The sequence below is a fragment of the Elephantulus edwardii genome, unplaced genomic scaffold, assembly GCF_000299155.1.
Source record: "Elephantulus edwardii isolate Elephantulus edwardi_28Jun2011 unplaced genomic scaffold, EleEdw1.0 scaffold00093, whole genome shotgun sequence".
Classification (NCBI taxonomy): domain Eukaryota; kingdom Metazoa; phylum Chordata; class Mammalia; order Macroscelidea; family Macroscelididae; genus Elephantulus; species Elephantulus edwardii.
The window spans coordinates 11,065,238-11,081,825 of NW_006399843.1; the positions used below are offsets into that span (position 1 = coordinate 11,065,238).

Sequence of the window (16,588 nt, forward strand, 5' to 3'; positions counted from 1 at the left end):
AGAATTGTGTTTGGGTTTCCTGCCCAGAGGAATACTGAACCCTCAAAGGCAGCAGCCTGGTCTTAGCCCAGCAAAGAGGCCAGCTGTCCCACAAGAGGGGATTCGTGGCACCCACTCCCATTCCCGCAGTGCCAGCCACTCAGCCCTGTGGCAACTTCTAGGGTGAGAAGTTAGCATATGCATCAGATACCAAATTCTTGGGGTAAATTTGGGATCCAAAAAGGATCAAGATCTCAGAATGAGTGGCTGGTGAGAAGCAGAGAGGATTGAGACACTGAGACTCCAGAACAAGAGTTGGAGGAGAAGCACAGAGCTTAAAGCTCAGAGCTCGGGCGTGAGGGCTGGGAGCTGTGCATAGACCAGGGCAACGCCCCTCAGAGCATGCTCTTCTCTTTCATTGGCTTTGTTCAGAGATTCTGGCTGAGTCAGGAGCTTACCTTTGGCATGCTTCCACATGACCTTGGGTGGGGGGTAGCCATCCACAGAGCAGTTGAGCACCCCAGCTTTGCCGTAAATGCCATCCTGGTTGTTGGGCTGCACCACAAATCTAGGGGGCACTGCAGAGAGAGAAATAATGATGGAGTGTTTCAGTATCTGATAAGTCTTCTCTCAGGCACCTTCAAGCTGTTAATAACCCTGCCAGGACTATTCTAAAGTCAAGGTTTACAGCTTCTGAAATTCAAATGCTGACAGATTTTGCTGTATATGGGGCTGAGAGTTGAGGGTTCTGAGTTCCCTCAATCCAACTTTGCCAATGGCTAAGTGAGCAAGTCCCCTCCACTGCCCACTCCCACTTTTAGGGATTTCTGCCTTAGAAAAGAAAAGGTTTGGACCTCTTGATCTTTAAGGCCAGAGCCAGAGCCAACTTCCTGTGAACGTGTGATTGACACTGACAGTCCAGAGAGATCAGGTGAGCGGCTGGCCAGAACCCCCCTGAGGCCTGTCCGTCCCTGCTCACCTCGCACGATGAGCTGGCGCTCTCGGCTCACAGTGGCTGCAGCATTGCTGGCGATGCACGTGTAGTTGCCATTGTGTTTGAGGGAGACGCTGGAGATCTGCAGGGAGCTCATGAATTCCTTGCTCTCGATGGTCACGCCCGAGCCTGAGATGATCACCTGTCCGTCCTTCCTCCAGGTGATGCGGATGGGCATGTCCCCCGAGGACACCACACAGGGGATGTAGAGCAGCTGGCCGATGGAGGCAGGTGGGAACTCGAAGGGCTGGATTAAAGGGGGCACTGGGAAGGCAAGAGGAAGGCTGCTGTCAGGGACCTCACGAACTCCAGTCTGGCCTTTGGTGCTTCCCATCAGCCTCACTGTGGGCTGTGGGTGCCTCCCAACACCACCCTGGATTGGCCTTTGAGTAGAATGCCCAGGGCCCTTGCAGTCCTGTGTGGCAAGCTCTCTCTCTGTCTCTCTCTTTTGTAGCATGCTCCCTTATGCTTTCCTGGAAGTGCCTGACTCCTTGGTCCTCTAGCCCCAGTGCCCATTCTCACTCGTGTCTAATTAGCCTATACCCCACTGTCTCTGTTCAGCATTTATCCTGGCCTCTAGATGTATCCTAGGATTTGACACGTGTGTGCTTCTAAACACCATGCTAGTGTGCTGCTGACTCACTGATCAGCTGTCACCTTATTTCGCTGCTACCCCCTGGTGCTTCTGTGCCCACATTCTCATCCCAGAGATGCACCTCACAGCTCTCTGCAGACCTGGGATGGGTAGTGATGGTATGCACTCGACTACAGGAGAGGACTGGTGCTGAACCTATCCCACATGCAGGCCCTATAGCTGCTCAGTTCAGGCCCCAATGCTGTCTCTGGTCCTCTGCGGAGGCCCATCACCAGCCCACTCTTTCACTACGACGTGTGTTATGACAGGCACGTGAAGGCTCCCACTGCTGATTGTTTCAGCTGGACTGTGTGTATTGTCTCACTGTGTCCATTGGCCAGTAATGTGAAGTGAGCTTAACAGTCCCCATCGTAAAGATGAGCAAACTGAGATTCAGAAACCTGTAATTGGTAAGAAGGTACATTGTCATCCCAAAGGTATATGGTTAGAATCTACCAGCTGCTCCACTGAAGAAAGATGAACACTATTCTCCTGTGAAATTAAACAGTGTCTGAAAACCTGCTCGAGGGATAGCTGTAAGTTCCAACTGGACAGTATATAACCAGGTGGTATAGATATAGGTATAGGTATAGGTATAGGTATAGGTATAGGTATAGGTATAGGTATAGGTATAGGTATAGGTATAGGTATAGGCATAGGTATAGGTAGTTCTGATGCCATAGTCCACAGAGAGCTACATTGCTAACCCGGAGACCATGCCTCTCTAGAGGTACAAATCCACCACTAGCTTCATGAGAGGAAGATGAGCAATCTCCTCTTGTGCGATTTGCAGCCTTGGGAACCTGATGAATAGCCAGCTACGAGTCAGTTCTGACTTGAAGGCAGGGAGTGAATCGTAAAATGTGATGGTGGGATTTGAAGCCTGATCAGTACAATCTCCAAATCCAAGTTCTTTTCATTATGCTGTCCAATTGCCTCTCAGAGTTGTATAAGCTTCCATGTGACCCCTTGCACATCAGAATGAAACACTGCCAGTCCTGGGCCAGTCCCATGATTTACTGTGGATCGAATCATCGTGATCAATACCATCTTCATCAGCTAAGTTTTTGGAAGCAGACTATCAAGCTTTTCTTCCTAGTCTTTAGTCTAGTCTAGAAGCTCTGCTGAAACCTCTCTAGCAAGTCTCCATGGACGGACTCGGGGTGGTGTCTACATTGTCCAGGAATCAAAGTCGGATCTCCCACATGGAAGGGGGAATATTCTACCAGCGAACCACCTCCAGTTCCTTTTGTCTGAGAAAGCCCCCAAATGTCTAGACCAGCGGCACTCTGTGCCCTATAAATCAGCTCCCCATATGTGGTGGCAAAGAGCAGGGGGAAAAAGCTTGCTGTCTTTGAGACAACCAGTTGATTGGGTTGGGCAGCTCAGCCATGCACAGCATCCTCCACACAGCTCCTCTACTGCCCACATCTCAGTCCCTGGGGGACTTGTCTGGAGCCCGAGATGATGGGAGATGGATCCTCCTTTCTCAGCTCTGGCTAGAGCATCAGCCATTATCTTTATGATAACTCAATTAGACTGCAGCAACTTCCCCAGCAAGTGGGGTGGGGGTGGGAGGCAGAGAGTGAAGGAGACAGACAATTAGCTTAACAAGGATGAGCACCCAGTAGATGAGATCTCCTTTCTACAGTCAAATAATTAAATTACAAGGCTGTCCACAGTCCTATGGCCTTCTCCCAGATACCAGCCCTACCGCTTTGGAAGCCCACTGTGTCTCCACCCTATGTCCTCCTAGAGTGGACTTAGTAAGGCATGAGTCCTGAAGGATAGATGGCCTCGGATGCGTGCCAGAGGCCCTCCCTGCATCCCCAGGATTTTCAGAGCTCAGTTGGGAGCTTCTCAAGAAGGGAGGAAGATATTGAGAGGGAAAATTCTCAGCAGCCTTCTTTATCCTTGGGAGAATTCCTGGCCAAAAGCTTTGAATCTGGAAGAGGTGATATTTATGGAGGAGTGTTGCTTCATAACCTATGGGATGAAAGCCATACTCCTCTTCAATGGGCCTTTCCAACATCATCTCCTTCACTCCAGCCACAGAAGCCCCATCAGCATGCCATGAACACTCATAGCCCAAAGCCTATGCCCTGTGTGAGGACAAATAAATGCCTGTTTTTCTATCCTCCACCAAGTGTCTTCCTTGCCCAATGGCTGACTTTCGACCTATCAGAGTCCAAGATTATCTATTAAATTCCAGCCAGGTTTTCCAGGGCCCTTGTCACAGTCCAGCTCTCCCCAACCCCTCTCTGGTTGCCTCTTTTCCCTGGGGTGGGATATTACCTTCAGTATTCTAAGGGTTTCCTGGGCTTTAGATGTTCCTGGATGGATTGCTCTGGAATCCTAACACTAGTAATGACCTCATTACAGAGGTTCCTGTTGTGCCTCTGCTGATTTTCCTTGACTTCCACCCCCAGATCAGATCCCCATCTCTCTAAGCCTCTTTGAACTTTTTTAATGGAATTGCTTCCAGTATTAAGCCAAGCCATTTCTCCTCATTTAGGTCTAAAAGAACTAATTATGATCCACTCCTTCTACAAAAAGCCAGAGCTAGAACACAATAGACTTCATGGGAGACTCCTTCTCCCCCTTTTATACCCTGCTCAAATGCCGCCTCTGATAAGTCTATCCCCTTTCTGCATAATTTTGATATGACCTGCATCACTAGCAATATGGAATACCCACATTATCATCTTCCAAGGGAGTTGGGGAACATCTTTAGGGCAGTAACTATCATTGCTGTTGTTATGTACTATGAGTCAGAACCTACTCGTAGCTGACACTCTAGTGGTTTTTAGAGGCAGTAAATCACCTGAGAAGAGATGTTCATCTTTCTCCTGAGGAGCAGCTGGTGGATTTCCACCACGTACCTTTGGGTTGGCACAACTCCTTATCATTAAGTCACCAGAGATTGCTCAAGGCAATAACCAGGACTTATTATTTATGCAAATTGCAAGTGCCCAATAAATGCTTGTTGAAAGAGGAAGTGAGTGAACACAAGCCTACATATAGTTTTCTGAGTTAGCTTTGGAAGTTCATCTGTGGAATGGGCAGGAGGTGGGGAATAGCACAGGGCAGGGCTCACCCCACGCAAGAAGGAGGCTCCATGATGTTCCTGAAGATACTGTATTTATAATGTGGAATTTTAGTCAGGAGCTTCTTCCTGGGACCCTCGCAAGATCTTGCTGTCACAGCATCAGAGCTCCTCTGCTTTAAAAGTCCTGTGGGCACTTGAACATGCGCAATGGGGAGTCATGGCAGCCAGGTGGAACCAGACAGTGGGACGTGTGAGCAAGGAATGGGAGGTTCTGCTAAAGGAGGAAAAGGCTACGGGGCTGTCAGGTGTGGAGTGATAGTTCCCAGGGGTGGATGGCCAGAACATTTTACTTCTGTGGACACAGCAAGTGGAGATAAGTTGAATTTAGGCCAAAGGATTTGGTGCAGGCAAGACTGTCTCTCTCAGTAAGGGGGGATTTAGATGCTGGAACAAGTTGCCAAGGCAAGTTGATTCATTAATTAACTAATTCATCTAATATTTATGAAGTGCCTGCTCTGTGGAAGGCATTATGCTCCATGCGGGCTGAGGAAAGTAGAGACATGCCTCAAATTCAGATAGAACCTCCAGGAGCTTGTCATTTACTAAAGAAAGTGATCTTTGTTTCCAGTGGTCCTCGGACAAGCTCTACTTGACTATACAGATGCTGAACTCGAAGCAGAAGAGGGTGCCGTCTAGCTGGATAATTGCTCCTTCATGAAGGAAGTGGTATTTGAACCTAAAGTTAATGGGCACATAGGTTTTGAAAAAGTAAATGTGTTGAGAGAGAAGAGATTGAGTCAAAGGGCAGAGTCCCTATGGACTAAGGGCTGCCATTCCCTATGGTTTCTCAGAATGACAACGATGTCTCTTTGTGGAACCATTTAAAAAGAAAGAGGTCAGTGTCCTCCTGGGAGGTCAGGCATCCACTTGGGCTGGCCCAGTATCCCTAGAGTACTACTGTGCTGATGGCCAGAAACTTTCCTCTCCCACCACCACTGTTGCCACAGCAGCAGAGCTTGACACACTTCTGCAGGTTGGCTGGCACAGGGAAGATGCTGTAGCTTGGAAACTCTATGGTGGGATGCTAGGGCTTGGAGATGCCCTCCGAATTCCTTGGTTATGGGCAAGAATTCTAACATCCCATAACATCAGCGTACTGGGATGACCTGAATTGAGACGAAAGCCCAGGGCTCCAAGTGCTTCCTGGACTTGCTAAATGCTTAATGTGAGGCTTTATAAGTGAGAGGCCCTTAGGAATGGGGTGTGGGGACCATGGGATACACATGTTTACCAACTGCCCAGATAGATTATTTTCTGATGTGTAACTATCACAGATACTTATAAGGTGGACATAGGCCAGTTGGTTGTCTCTTGTTCATTCTCCAGTTACAAGGGAAAAAATCCCTTCCAGAGATGGACATCCTCACCCTGACCACCTCTATCCCAGTGACCACCAGAGACCTCAGCAGTGTTATGGCAGCCCACAAGACCTCTCCTGCTCCTGTCTCCAGCCACCAACTAGAATAGTATGGGGCCAGGAATGCTGCCTATCCAGGGATGTCCCTCAGGAAGCTTTGCCCGGCCAAGGGCAACTTGGTCACTAACTTCGTAAGTTTTGAGGGAGGCAGGATCAGAGCAAGGAGCTGCAAAGGCCAAGAGACAGGGGCCAGAGAAGAGAAAATAGTTGTGGTGACCCTTGGTGTTGGGCCATCATAAAACCTTTACAGCCACTTATTGGGAGTGCTGTGTAAGTGAGAGTGTGTGAACCATGGACTCAGCTCATAAACACTTTATGGTGTCTCTCGGAACGTCTCCTGGAGATTGAGCCCTTTTATTTACTGCACCTGTTAGCAGAGACTGCACACTGTGGGACACTACAGCCTTCCTGGAGGGGCAGCACGGGGATGGGAAAGGGCTGTGTCTGGGAGCCGGCGGTCTGGTTTTGAGGCTGCTATTCACCTAAGTGTGTCTCATATATTGTGGGCATGTTGTTAGGAGAGACCAGTCCTTGGGAAAGACATAATACTGGGAAAGATGGAGGGACAGGGCATGTTGTTAGGAGAGACCAGTCCTTGGGAAAGACATAATACTGGGAAAGATGGAGGGACAGAGGTAGAGTAGAAGACCCCCATGAGATGGATTGACACAGTGGCTGTAATATGGGCTTGAGCATAGCAGAGATTGTCATGGTGGTGTTGTATAGGGCAAGGCTCAGATCTATTGTTCATAGCATTACTATGAGTCACATTTGACTAAATTGGCAACTAACAACAACAGGCAGCTCTAGTGGCCTAGTGGTAAGAAGCTGTGTTGTCAATCCAAAGGCACACAGTTCAAATCCACCAGCTACTACTCTGCAGGAGAAAAATGCATAATTAACTTCAGCACAACTTACTGCCTCTGATAACCCACTAGAGGGTCAGCTATGAGTCAGTTTCAACTCAACAGCACACAATAACAACCGCAACCTGAGCTATGTTTTCTGATTGGCTGGCTGGCCGGCTGATTAGCAGGGGCTGAGAGTTCTCACTGACTCTGGCTTCTCTTCCCAACTCCCTCTCAGGTTGTCCCCAAAACTCCTATTTCTTTATTCCTGAGGGTGAAACATGATAACAACAACAACAACAACAACAAATCCACACAAGTTATCTTGGGACTTTTCACCATCACCTGGATTTCAGTGTCCTCATCTATGATATAGAGGGGTTAGGATAAATAATCTCTAGAACCCAACAACTGATTTTCAAGTTCTGACAAACTGTAACAATTTATTTCCATTTTTAACCAACTCTCATTCTTCTCAGCCAAGTCTTCCCTGATTGCTTGCTTTAAGGTTGTTCACCACTCCTCCTTCCCTGGATACAGGGCAGACAGAGCTAATGTATTATCTGTTTCTTCATTAGAATGTAAGCTCCTCAAGGGCAGAGATTGATGTCTGTTTTGAGCACAGTTGTATTAATAAGTTGAGACATAGGAGGTTCTGGGTAAAAGTCATTGAATCAATGAGTGGATGCTGATGCTGCTTTAACATCATCACAAGTCCTGTCTGGACAGTAAAGAGGACGCTGGCTGCCATGCTGCTGGCTCCCTCTGAGCAGGAATGGGTTGCTAGTAGCACAGGCTAAGGGCTCCTCTCTCTAGTACAATTAGGCAACCCCACCTGACTCCCCATGAAACATGTTGTGCCCCTTTCCTGGGAATTCCAGCAGGATTCCTTCCAGAGCTCCACCTCTGCCAATAGCAGCCATTCGACCTTGGTGTGGACTCTGATGCCCTGTGACTCAGAACCCCCTTCCCATTCATTGGATGGGAGAGGGCCCCTCTAAAGGTGCCCAAGCATAGGGCAAAGACTGGTGGGAACAGTAGCTGGACCTCAGCACTGCTGAACTGATGAAGGAGGATGGGTGCAGGGAAGGTGGGCATTTGTGAATGAGGCTGGGTGTGTGTGCTCTCCGTGGGGAGCTGGCACTGCCTCCTGAGCATAGTCAGAGCCCCACATGCCCTCCTTTTGGCTCTGGAGACTCAGATGTGGGGATGGAGATGTTCCTTCACACTGAGCCGTGCCAAAGAGCCCCAGTTGCAGCTCTGCTTTCTTAGTTAATTAAACATTCAGTCTGTGTGCCCAGAGATGCTTTTATGCTACATTATTTTGCAGCTACAGGGGGCCCTAAAGACACCAAATCTAGGTTGAATCTATGTGCCTGCCTTTCAGCATCCTGCCAAGGATCTCTCCAGATGCTCAAACCTGGGCATCCGCTGTCCTTGCAGCACGGTTCTCTTTCCAGGTCCCGTCACATGTGCCAGCGCTCCCACAGCCCAGGAAGCACCCCCACCATCTCTCCCCTTCCTGAGACCCTGCAGGTTCGCCTAGGCAGTATTTCATACGGTACCACCTGCAGCTCCTTCGGTGGCTCAGGCATGCTGCCTTGTAGAAGGGTACCCAGGGAGAAACGTTTGTGTGGATGTAACTACTAATGTGCATACACATGTGTGCGTCTGCAAGGCTGTCAGGTTTCTGAGTATTTGCTGCACACAGACACATGCACCAGTGTGCGTGTGTGTGCTCATGTGCACAGCTCTCTGGACGTGCCCATGTGTGCATGGTGCATGCATGTGTGCTGTGTTCTGTTCTTCTCAGCTCAGTATTTGAAAAATTCATTAGAAGACAAGCAGTCCCAGAAGGAATGGAGTCAGCAGTTGTTTTTCCAGCTCAAGGAGCAGCATGGGCTTTCCCCCCACCTTTCTAAGGAGCCCTCAACCTTACAGAGCGGAGGGCGAGGGGCTTCCAATTTCTCTCAAGTGTCTAGTCCTCCCGCCCCCTCCACCTCTCCAGGTCCTTGGTGAGAGGAGCGCTGTCCAGCCAGGTAGGAGGAGCAGGTTTGGGAGTCCTGTTCCTGTATCTCCACTTCCCCCTGGCAAATTGGGCCCCCTCTCCATGCCCAGGGGCACCTCCTCCACACCCCACCTCGGGCAGCTCTTGGAACAGCACATCAGCTAATCAAGCAGTGCGATCATAATCAGCTCTGATGGGTTCTTCCGCGAAAGTGCATTCTAATGAGGTGGGGAGAGGGAATGGGGAGAACAAGGACGAGGAGCGGGGCACACAGCAGGGGCACAGGGTTCCAGGGACCTCACAGGAATGCTGCTCCTTGGTCTGGAGAAAGCAAGTGTGCACACGCCTTTTAGGACATACACACAGGTGCAAACCCATGTGCACACGCAGTCCATCACGTTATGAGTGATTTACGGTGCCATCCACGTGCTGGGATGCATATGTGGTTGGAACATGGATTCTGCCTCTTGGATAGCTCACTCAGACTCTCTCTCTCTCTCTCTGTGTGTGTGTGTGAGTGTGCATGCACGCCCCCTTTCCCTCTTCTTGGGCAGGGAGCTACTGTCCCTCAGCACAATCATAACAGGCCCTGTGAGTCGCTGAGACGGAATGCATCAGATTCAATTCATTAGGACTGATCGTTCCCTGAATGGGGCTGAATAATTGATGAGCAGAAGCAGCTTTCAGGATGTTCTGTGTACTCTGAGGCTCGCTGGAGCCCTGTTATCTTTTTTTTTTTTTAAAGCCAACAAACCCGGCCAAATGCTCACTGGTGCAGGCGGGCGAAGGGAGTAGAGCAAAGGTTAGATGTTTTAATATGTGATGTTTACACTGTAAATTCTCGGTCCACTGCTTATAACGGGAAATGGATACAGGCGGGCTGGCGATGCTGAGGGGAGAGGCAGGCCACACTTTTCCTTGCCACTGAGCTGATTTACCCCATGTCCCAGGTGGGGCTGTGGCCTGCGGGTGGTGAGGTTTCTATAGCAGCGCTCCTGGGCTGAGCACATGAGCAGGCTGAGAAGGTGGCCAGATTGTCCCTCAGCCTGGCTGGGGTGCAGCAGGGGAAAGAGAGAGCGATTAAGAATCTCCTTTCCCCTTCTTGGCCAGAGACAGCCCTGGACTCCAAAGTTTTCTGATTTCAAAGTGAGGTTCCCCTGGAAGTCATTCCACAGCAGACTACTTCACTGTGATAAGTGGTGGGTGTGGGTTATGGGGGTTGCACATGACATGGTCCCTGAACTTTATATAAAGATGAATCCCAGGTGACAGGGAGCATAAATACTGGCCCAGGCATTTGCTTCCTGGGTGGTACAAGTAGTTTACATCGGCTGCTAAATTAAAGGCTGGGAGTTCAAACTGACCCAGCAGCACCATGGGACAAATGCCTGGGCAGCGGCTTCTGTAACAATTTTCGAACTCACTGCTGTGGAGTTGGAATTGACTCATACGTAGCTTCTGTTGTTGGCCAAGGCTGTAGATTGCTCAACTTTCTCCCTCAGACTGACTAGTGGATTTGAACTGCCAGAGAGGCTCAGCCTTTGGGCCAGCAGTGCAATTCCCTACAATAGCCTTTGAAAACCCAAGGGGATGCTGCACTGTAATTGACTTGACAGCAACATGCTTGACTGTTTTGTTTGGGATTCTGTTTTGTCCAGCTGTCCACCAGTCTGGTCCACCTGAATGCCTGTCATCACATCTTGAAAGGGCTCAAAGCAAATGCAGCATCTGTCTCTTCTAACCCTCCCTTCACCAGACTCTATCTTTCTGCCAAAAATGTCTTGTTCAATCTTGCTTCCAATCACAGAGCCAAGAAGAAAGCAGGAGTTGGGGGCCCATGGGGGCTGTCCCTCTGCATCAGGCCCCACCTCAGGCCAGGCCCCCTCTCACTCGTTTTTCATCCTTACCCTGGGCTCTGAAGCACAGGCTACCTTCCTCTCACTGATATGGTCCCTTCCTTCTCTTCCCTTGGTCTCCATCCCCCCTTCTCACTGCCCTGGCCAGGGAGGCACAGATGCCCATGGAAGGAAGTTCCAAGTAACAGGGGCTGAGAGGTCTCACTGATTCTGGCCTCTCTTCCTGATTTCCTCTCAGATGGTCCCCCAAACTTAATTTCTTTATTCCTAAGGATGGGGCATAGCAAATGCTCCTCCTCCCAGCCTGGGCCATTCTGGGTGAGAGCCTGGGTTGGGGGTTGGAGGGGGGTGGATTTCTGATTCATTGTGATAACATGGAGTCGAATTTCTGTGTTTCAGTTTCCCCCCTGGAAATTGGGGCTAAAATGGTACCTGACTTAAACCCATGGGAGGCTATGGGGATTAAATAAAACAAGGCAAGTGAACAGCTAGTACAGGGATTGGCATGCTTTAGATCGATCATATTGGAATGATTGCAGTCTGATGTTAGAGGCCAGAAAGGTGCTGGAGACCACACTCCCAGGCCTCCCTCCCAGGTCTTAAAGATCCAGTTTGTGGCCTTCATGCTACCAGAACCCTAAGCTCCCAGGAGACATTCTGCAGGACAACTGGACCCGTTAACCTCCCAGTGCTTGAGCCCATGCACCTGACTGTTCAGAAGGGGACATGGCTCCTTAGTCTGTGGAGCAGCCAGCACTGACTCGGTGACCTCTTGCTCTGGTTTCACTGGCTTCTCTAAGTCATGCCCAGCACGACCCACCTCCCTACCCTATCCCCGGTCACCTTCCCTCCCCACACACAGATAGTGTCTAGTTGTCTCAATTTCAGGTAGAACTTAGAACCAGTTCATTCCAGTTTGACCCTTGAGTTCCACATTTAACAAGTTTAACGCCTCCCCAAACCAGGTGATTCTTATGGCTACCCAGTTAGAGAAGGGCGTAAGAACGGGCTTGGGGATCTTGTTCAAGAGTAGATTCTGATTTGGTTTATCTGGAATGGGAAGGCAAATTCTCTGCAAGTGCTTAAGCTAGAATGAACTGGTTTGAAGCCCTGGTCCAAATAATGTATCTGGCAGCATCACACACCTGTGCAGCCCCAGACTCATGGGCACTGGTTATTTATTTGCTCATTTATATTCATTCTCTCAGTCAATGCACATAGCCTGCCACACACCGAGCTAGGTTCTCCTGCATGACCCACTGACCTGTCCAGGTGAGAGAAGGGCCTGGGAGGCTGCACCAGTAAAGTCCTTCCTGGTCCTGTGGAGGCAGCCTGATCCCTATGCCCACAATAGGGTCTGGATGCCCATCGAGTGCCTTCCACTCCACCTACTGCTTTCCTTTCCCAATTCCTGCCCCATGTCTGCTCTCATCTCTGATGTGCATCTGCTTAGTTCCTTGGGGGCTGCATCTCAATATCAAGAGCCCAAAGTGGCCCCTTGTTTAGAAAATGACATGTTCCTCTTTGTCTGCAACTTGACCACTCAGGCCCCTGGGGCCAGTGCTGCCTTGTCCCGCAGCCTGTGGAGGGAGTTCTGATGCTGATGCCACTGTCTCTGTGTCCACAACCTTCCATTGGTTGCTTTCCTTCAAGTTGTCTAAATAGGCCAATAAACAGGCAGAGCTGACTGGCAAGGAGACTACACACCGCAGGCGACCAGACACTAAGCAGGCAGGGGCTCAGCTATCAGGGGAAGGCCTACCTTTGACAGCCACGTGGACACTCTGGCTGATGGACAGCTGGGGCTGGATGAGGACGCTGCATAGGTACTCCCCCTCGTCCATGCCCTTCTGCACGTCAGTCAGCTTGAGGGTCCCATTCTCAAACACCACCTGACGGTGGTTGTCAGGCAGCAGGAGGGCATCCTTGTACCACTTGATGGAGTAATACGGGTAGCCGATGACCCTGCAGTTGATAAGGGTGTCCCGCCCGGCGACTGCTGTGATGTTTCTCATTGCCCGGATGCTGGGGGGGCCTGGGCGGGAGTCAGCAGGGGGAGGAGGAGAGGGGCAGGTGGTGCGGTCAGCCAGGGGCAGTCAGGCACCTGGTGTACTGTTCTCAGTTGCTTGGCCCCTGAGATTCTCAAGGGGGGGAAAATGCAATGGGGGTCGAGGGAGGGCCTAGTTAAGAGGCTCAGCATTGAGGCTGGAATCAGGGTGGTCTCTCCAGGACTTGCTGCGATAGGGGAGAGGAATCCATTTCCTCCTCAGAGGCGGGGGCACTATAGCCTCTCCAAGAAGCCACTGCACTGTGACTTGGGGGGGAGGGTGAGACCTCACTGATGGGGCAGTTGAGATTTTTTTCATCTAAATGGAAATGTTAAGATTTTGTTATTTTTTTGCTCATTCTGGTCTTGGACCAAAAGGATCTGAAATGTGTTAAATATTTAAAGGATAATAAAATCTTCACTGGATGAGCTGACGGTTTTCTTTCAATGGGTAAATGTCTGTGGTGGGCCCTTGAGAAACGACTAGAAGTGGACATTCTGGTCCTACAAGGGAGTGGAGAGTCCTCATTTGGGTCAGAAGGGCGGGGACAATGTGGGAACTCTAGGGGACTCAGAGGTCCTCATGCAACAGTGCAAGACAGGGTGCTGGCTTTAGGTTTCTCACCCAAAGGTGAGAGGCAAGGTTGGGGTATCTCCTGGGCTCCCCATAACCCTGGGGTTCCTCAGCTCAAAGTGGCTTCACTTCTCCGGTATTAGCCAGAGCCCCCTATCATTGGCCCACCTCCCTGCTTCCCTTCTGCCCTTTGTTCAGGGGTCACTGGGAGGATCCAACAACGAGGTCCTGTTAGACCCCACAGGGCTGCAGAGGCCTCCAGAGGAGATTGGCCTCATTAAGTGAATTCAGAAAACTGAGGTATGGGGACAATCACCTTCAAGGCCCTCCTCTTGATGGCTGGGGTGGGGGCGGGGATGGGCTGGAGAAGATGATGGTCCTTGCTCCTGGGTGCTTACATTTGTGGAGCCCTTGGGGGTGTCACTGGGAGGGTATCAGGCACCCATATAGTCACCAAGCTTGAGCCCCACTGCCCCTTCCTTGTCCTTTCTGGGATCTGATGGGGCTGGTAGATGCTAGCCTGGTGCCTCGTGTACCGGGGCCCAAAGGGGTGTGATGGAGAGGGCAGTAGAGGGTAGGGGCGTTGGGACTGAGAGGCAGCAGGGAAGGGAAGGTGGAGGGGCATGAGCTACAGCGGACACACACACAGAATGGATGATGGCACTTGCGGGTCGGGGTAGGACCGGGGAGGAGGGAGGCGAGAACCTTGGCTAAAATCAAAATGACGATCAATAAGCAGTCATCACACAACAATAATGGCAACCACAGAGATGGCAAAGGAACTCAAAAGCCTATTCTGATATTTAAATGTAGACAGGCACCTCTTACGTTTATTCGCGCCTGATATTCAGCACTGCCCACCGAGTTCCGCGCCGTGCACCGGTACACGCCCCCATCGCGGATCTGCGGGCCCGTGACGTTCATGTGGCTGATGGTGGTGCCGTCCGACATGGTGTACTGGTTGGTGCGGTGGCTGCCGTCCCGCAAGATGGGCTCGTCGTCCAGCGCCCAGGTGACCGTGGGCGGCGGGGCGCCTTTGGCCGCACACATCAGCGAGAACTGCTCCCCGGGGTTGACCACCTTCTCGCTGAAGGACGAGACGATGCGGGGCGTACCATCTGCAGGGATGGAAGAGCCCCCTTCAGGGTCACCAAGCCTTGGAGGGACTGTCCCACTCGGCCACCTGCCCCGTGCTGGGGAGGAGGCAAGGCCTTTGCAGAAATAACTTGGATGGACATCAATTCCTTTACTATCCACAAAACCTGGAGGGGTGCTAATTACTACCCCATGGGGGGGGCTTAAAACTTCTGGTTTTGCTTCCTGCCCCAGTCACTAATCATAGTGATGTGTCTTTGGGCAAGTCTTTCCAGCTCATCAGTAAAATAGGAGGCTTGTTATACTTACCTCATGGATGTAGTGAGGGCTACGTACGTGCTTAGTGCATCATTTTGTAAGTGTTGATGAAAGTTACTGTTAGCTGTGAGTGGCGCCTGACTCCCAGGGACCCATGCACCTCAGAACAAAATGGTGATGTGCTCTGCGGAGTCCCATTGACCAAGTGCAGACTGATTGCCAGGCTTTTTTTTCCTAGTCTGTCTCAGTTTGGAAGCTCTGCTGAGACCTGTTCACCATCAGAGTAACACACAGGCCTCTAAGGACAGATGGGTGATGGGTGTGCACTGAATGTGAATGGCACTCATGACTCTTGCATTAAAAAGAACAAAACCCAAACTCATTGATGTTGAGTTAAAACCAACTCAAAACTGACCCTCCATTGGGTTTCCAAGGTCATGAATCACACAGGAGAAGAATGTCCATCTTTCTCCCCCAGAGCTCCTGGTGGCTCTGAACCACCAGAGAGATGCCCCCTTTGGGTTTGCTGTGCAACTGCCCAAGGAGTACACACACCAGCACTTCCCATCGTGGTCAGTTCCTGTCAATTTCTTCTTTACCTTGTGTCTCTCCTTTCATTAACAAAGAACTCAAGGAGTTAACTAAGTGCAGAACCAGGACCTGACAGGCCAGACCTGCCAAGGTTGAGTCCAATTCTCCTTCCATGCGACCATGGCAGCAGGGGATGGACTAGTGAAGCAGCCGTACTAGCAAAAGACCCTGAGCCTAAAATGCCTTACTCCTCGGCTCCTTGCATAACCTTGGACAAGACAAGTAACCTCCGAGCCCTGACTTCCTCACGTGAAACATCCCGAGCATGCAATCATTAACTAGACCAATCTTTCTACACAGGACTGTTGTAAAGGATTAAGATGTTTAGTACTTCACAAAAAGGTCTTTTTAAAAGACAAAGCAAATGCAAGATAGTTTCTTTTTTCAAAAGAGGGTTGTCTTCAGACCCTCACCACATAGCCACATGTCAAGTCAAACTGCTGGATATGGCTACAAGACCCTGCTGGTCTGTCAGCTCCAGCCACTATTTCTGGGAGGACAATTATTTAAAACTTAGGGAGCAGTCTGGCTCTGGAATGAACTGGGGATACCCTGTGGGTTTCCCTTTACTTCTCTACCCCTCTGGCCCTGTTTGCTCCCCTTTGGCTATCCCTCCCTTCCCAGTCTATGTCCCTTCCATAGGTCTCATTTCTACCTCCCTGCTCCGAAGTGGCCATGGTGGCTGGCCTCTGAAATTCCTGAAATTCTACTAGAGGTGAAGGGGTGGTCTGCCACCCCTCCCCACCAGGGGAATTATGCAGAAAGGTGTTTCCTCTGAGGAATCACACCTGCTCCAAATCTTCTATGTCCTGCTGTTGTGTTTTTCACTGGGAATAGACAGATGTTAGAGGGGCTAAGGGTGGGGAGGCCTAAAGGTCAGCCCTCAGGGTGAGGGATGGGATTCTTAGGGTCAGTAGGCACTTGGCTTCCTCTCTCCCTCATACCAACTTCAAGGATCAAGAACCAGTATGGACCATGACCAGAGACCTGAGACCTATGAGACCTGGCTACATTTGGTGTCTTGGAATGAATAATAAGGTTGTATGTGCATTGGAGAGATGAGATGGACTGGCATGGGGCACTTTGAGTCAGATGACCATATGATATATTACTCTGGAGATGAAAAGACAAGGAAAAATGGGGTTGCCTTTATAGTAAAAAAAGTAATTTCTAGATCC

At 50.3% G+C, this 16,588-nt stretch overlaps 1 protein-coding gene across 1 annotated transcript in view; it reads right to left on the minus strand.

Moving 5' to 3' along the window:
* DSCAML1 (Down syndrome cell adhesion molecule like 1) overlaps positions 1 to 16,588 on the minus strand; it is a 462,169-nt gene that overhangs the window by 101,487 nt on the left and 344,094 nt on the right. Inside the window, exons 7-10 of the mRNA XM_006890820.1 lie at positions 14,288 to 14,584; positions 12,608 to 12,880; positions 959 to 1,237; positions 438 to 557 (exon numbers count right to left, since the gene is read on the minus strand). Of these exons, the coding sequence (XP_006890882.1) occupies positions 438 to 557; positions 959 to 1,237; positions 12,608 to 12,880; positions 14,288 to 14,584 (969 nt within the window). The remainder of the gene's footprint in view (positions 1 to 437; positions 558 to 958; positions 1,238 to 12,607; positions 12,881 to 14,287; positions 14,585 to 16,588) is intronic.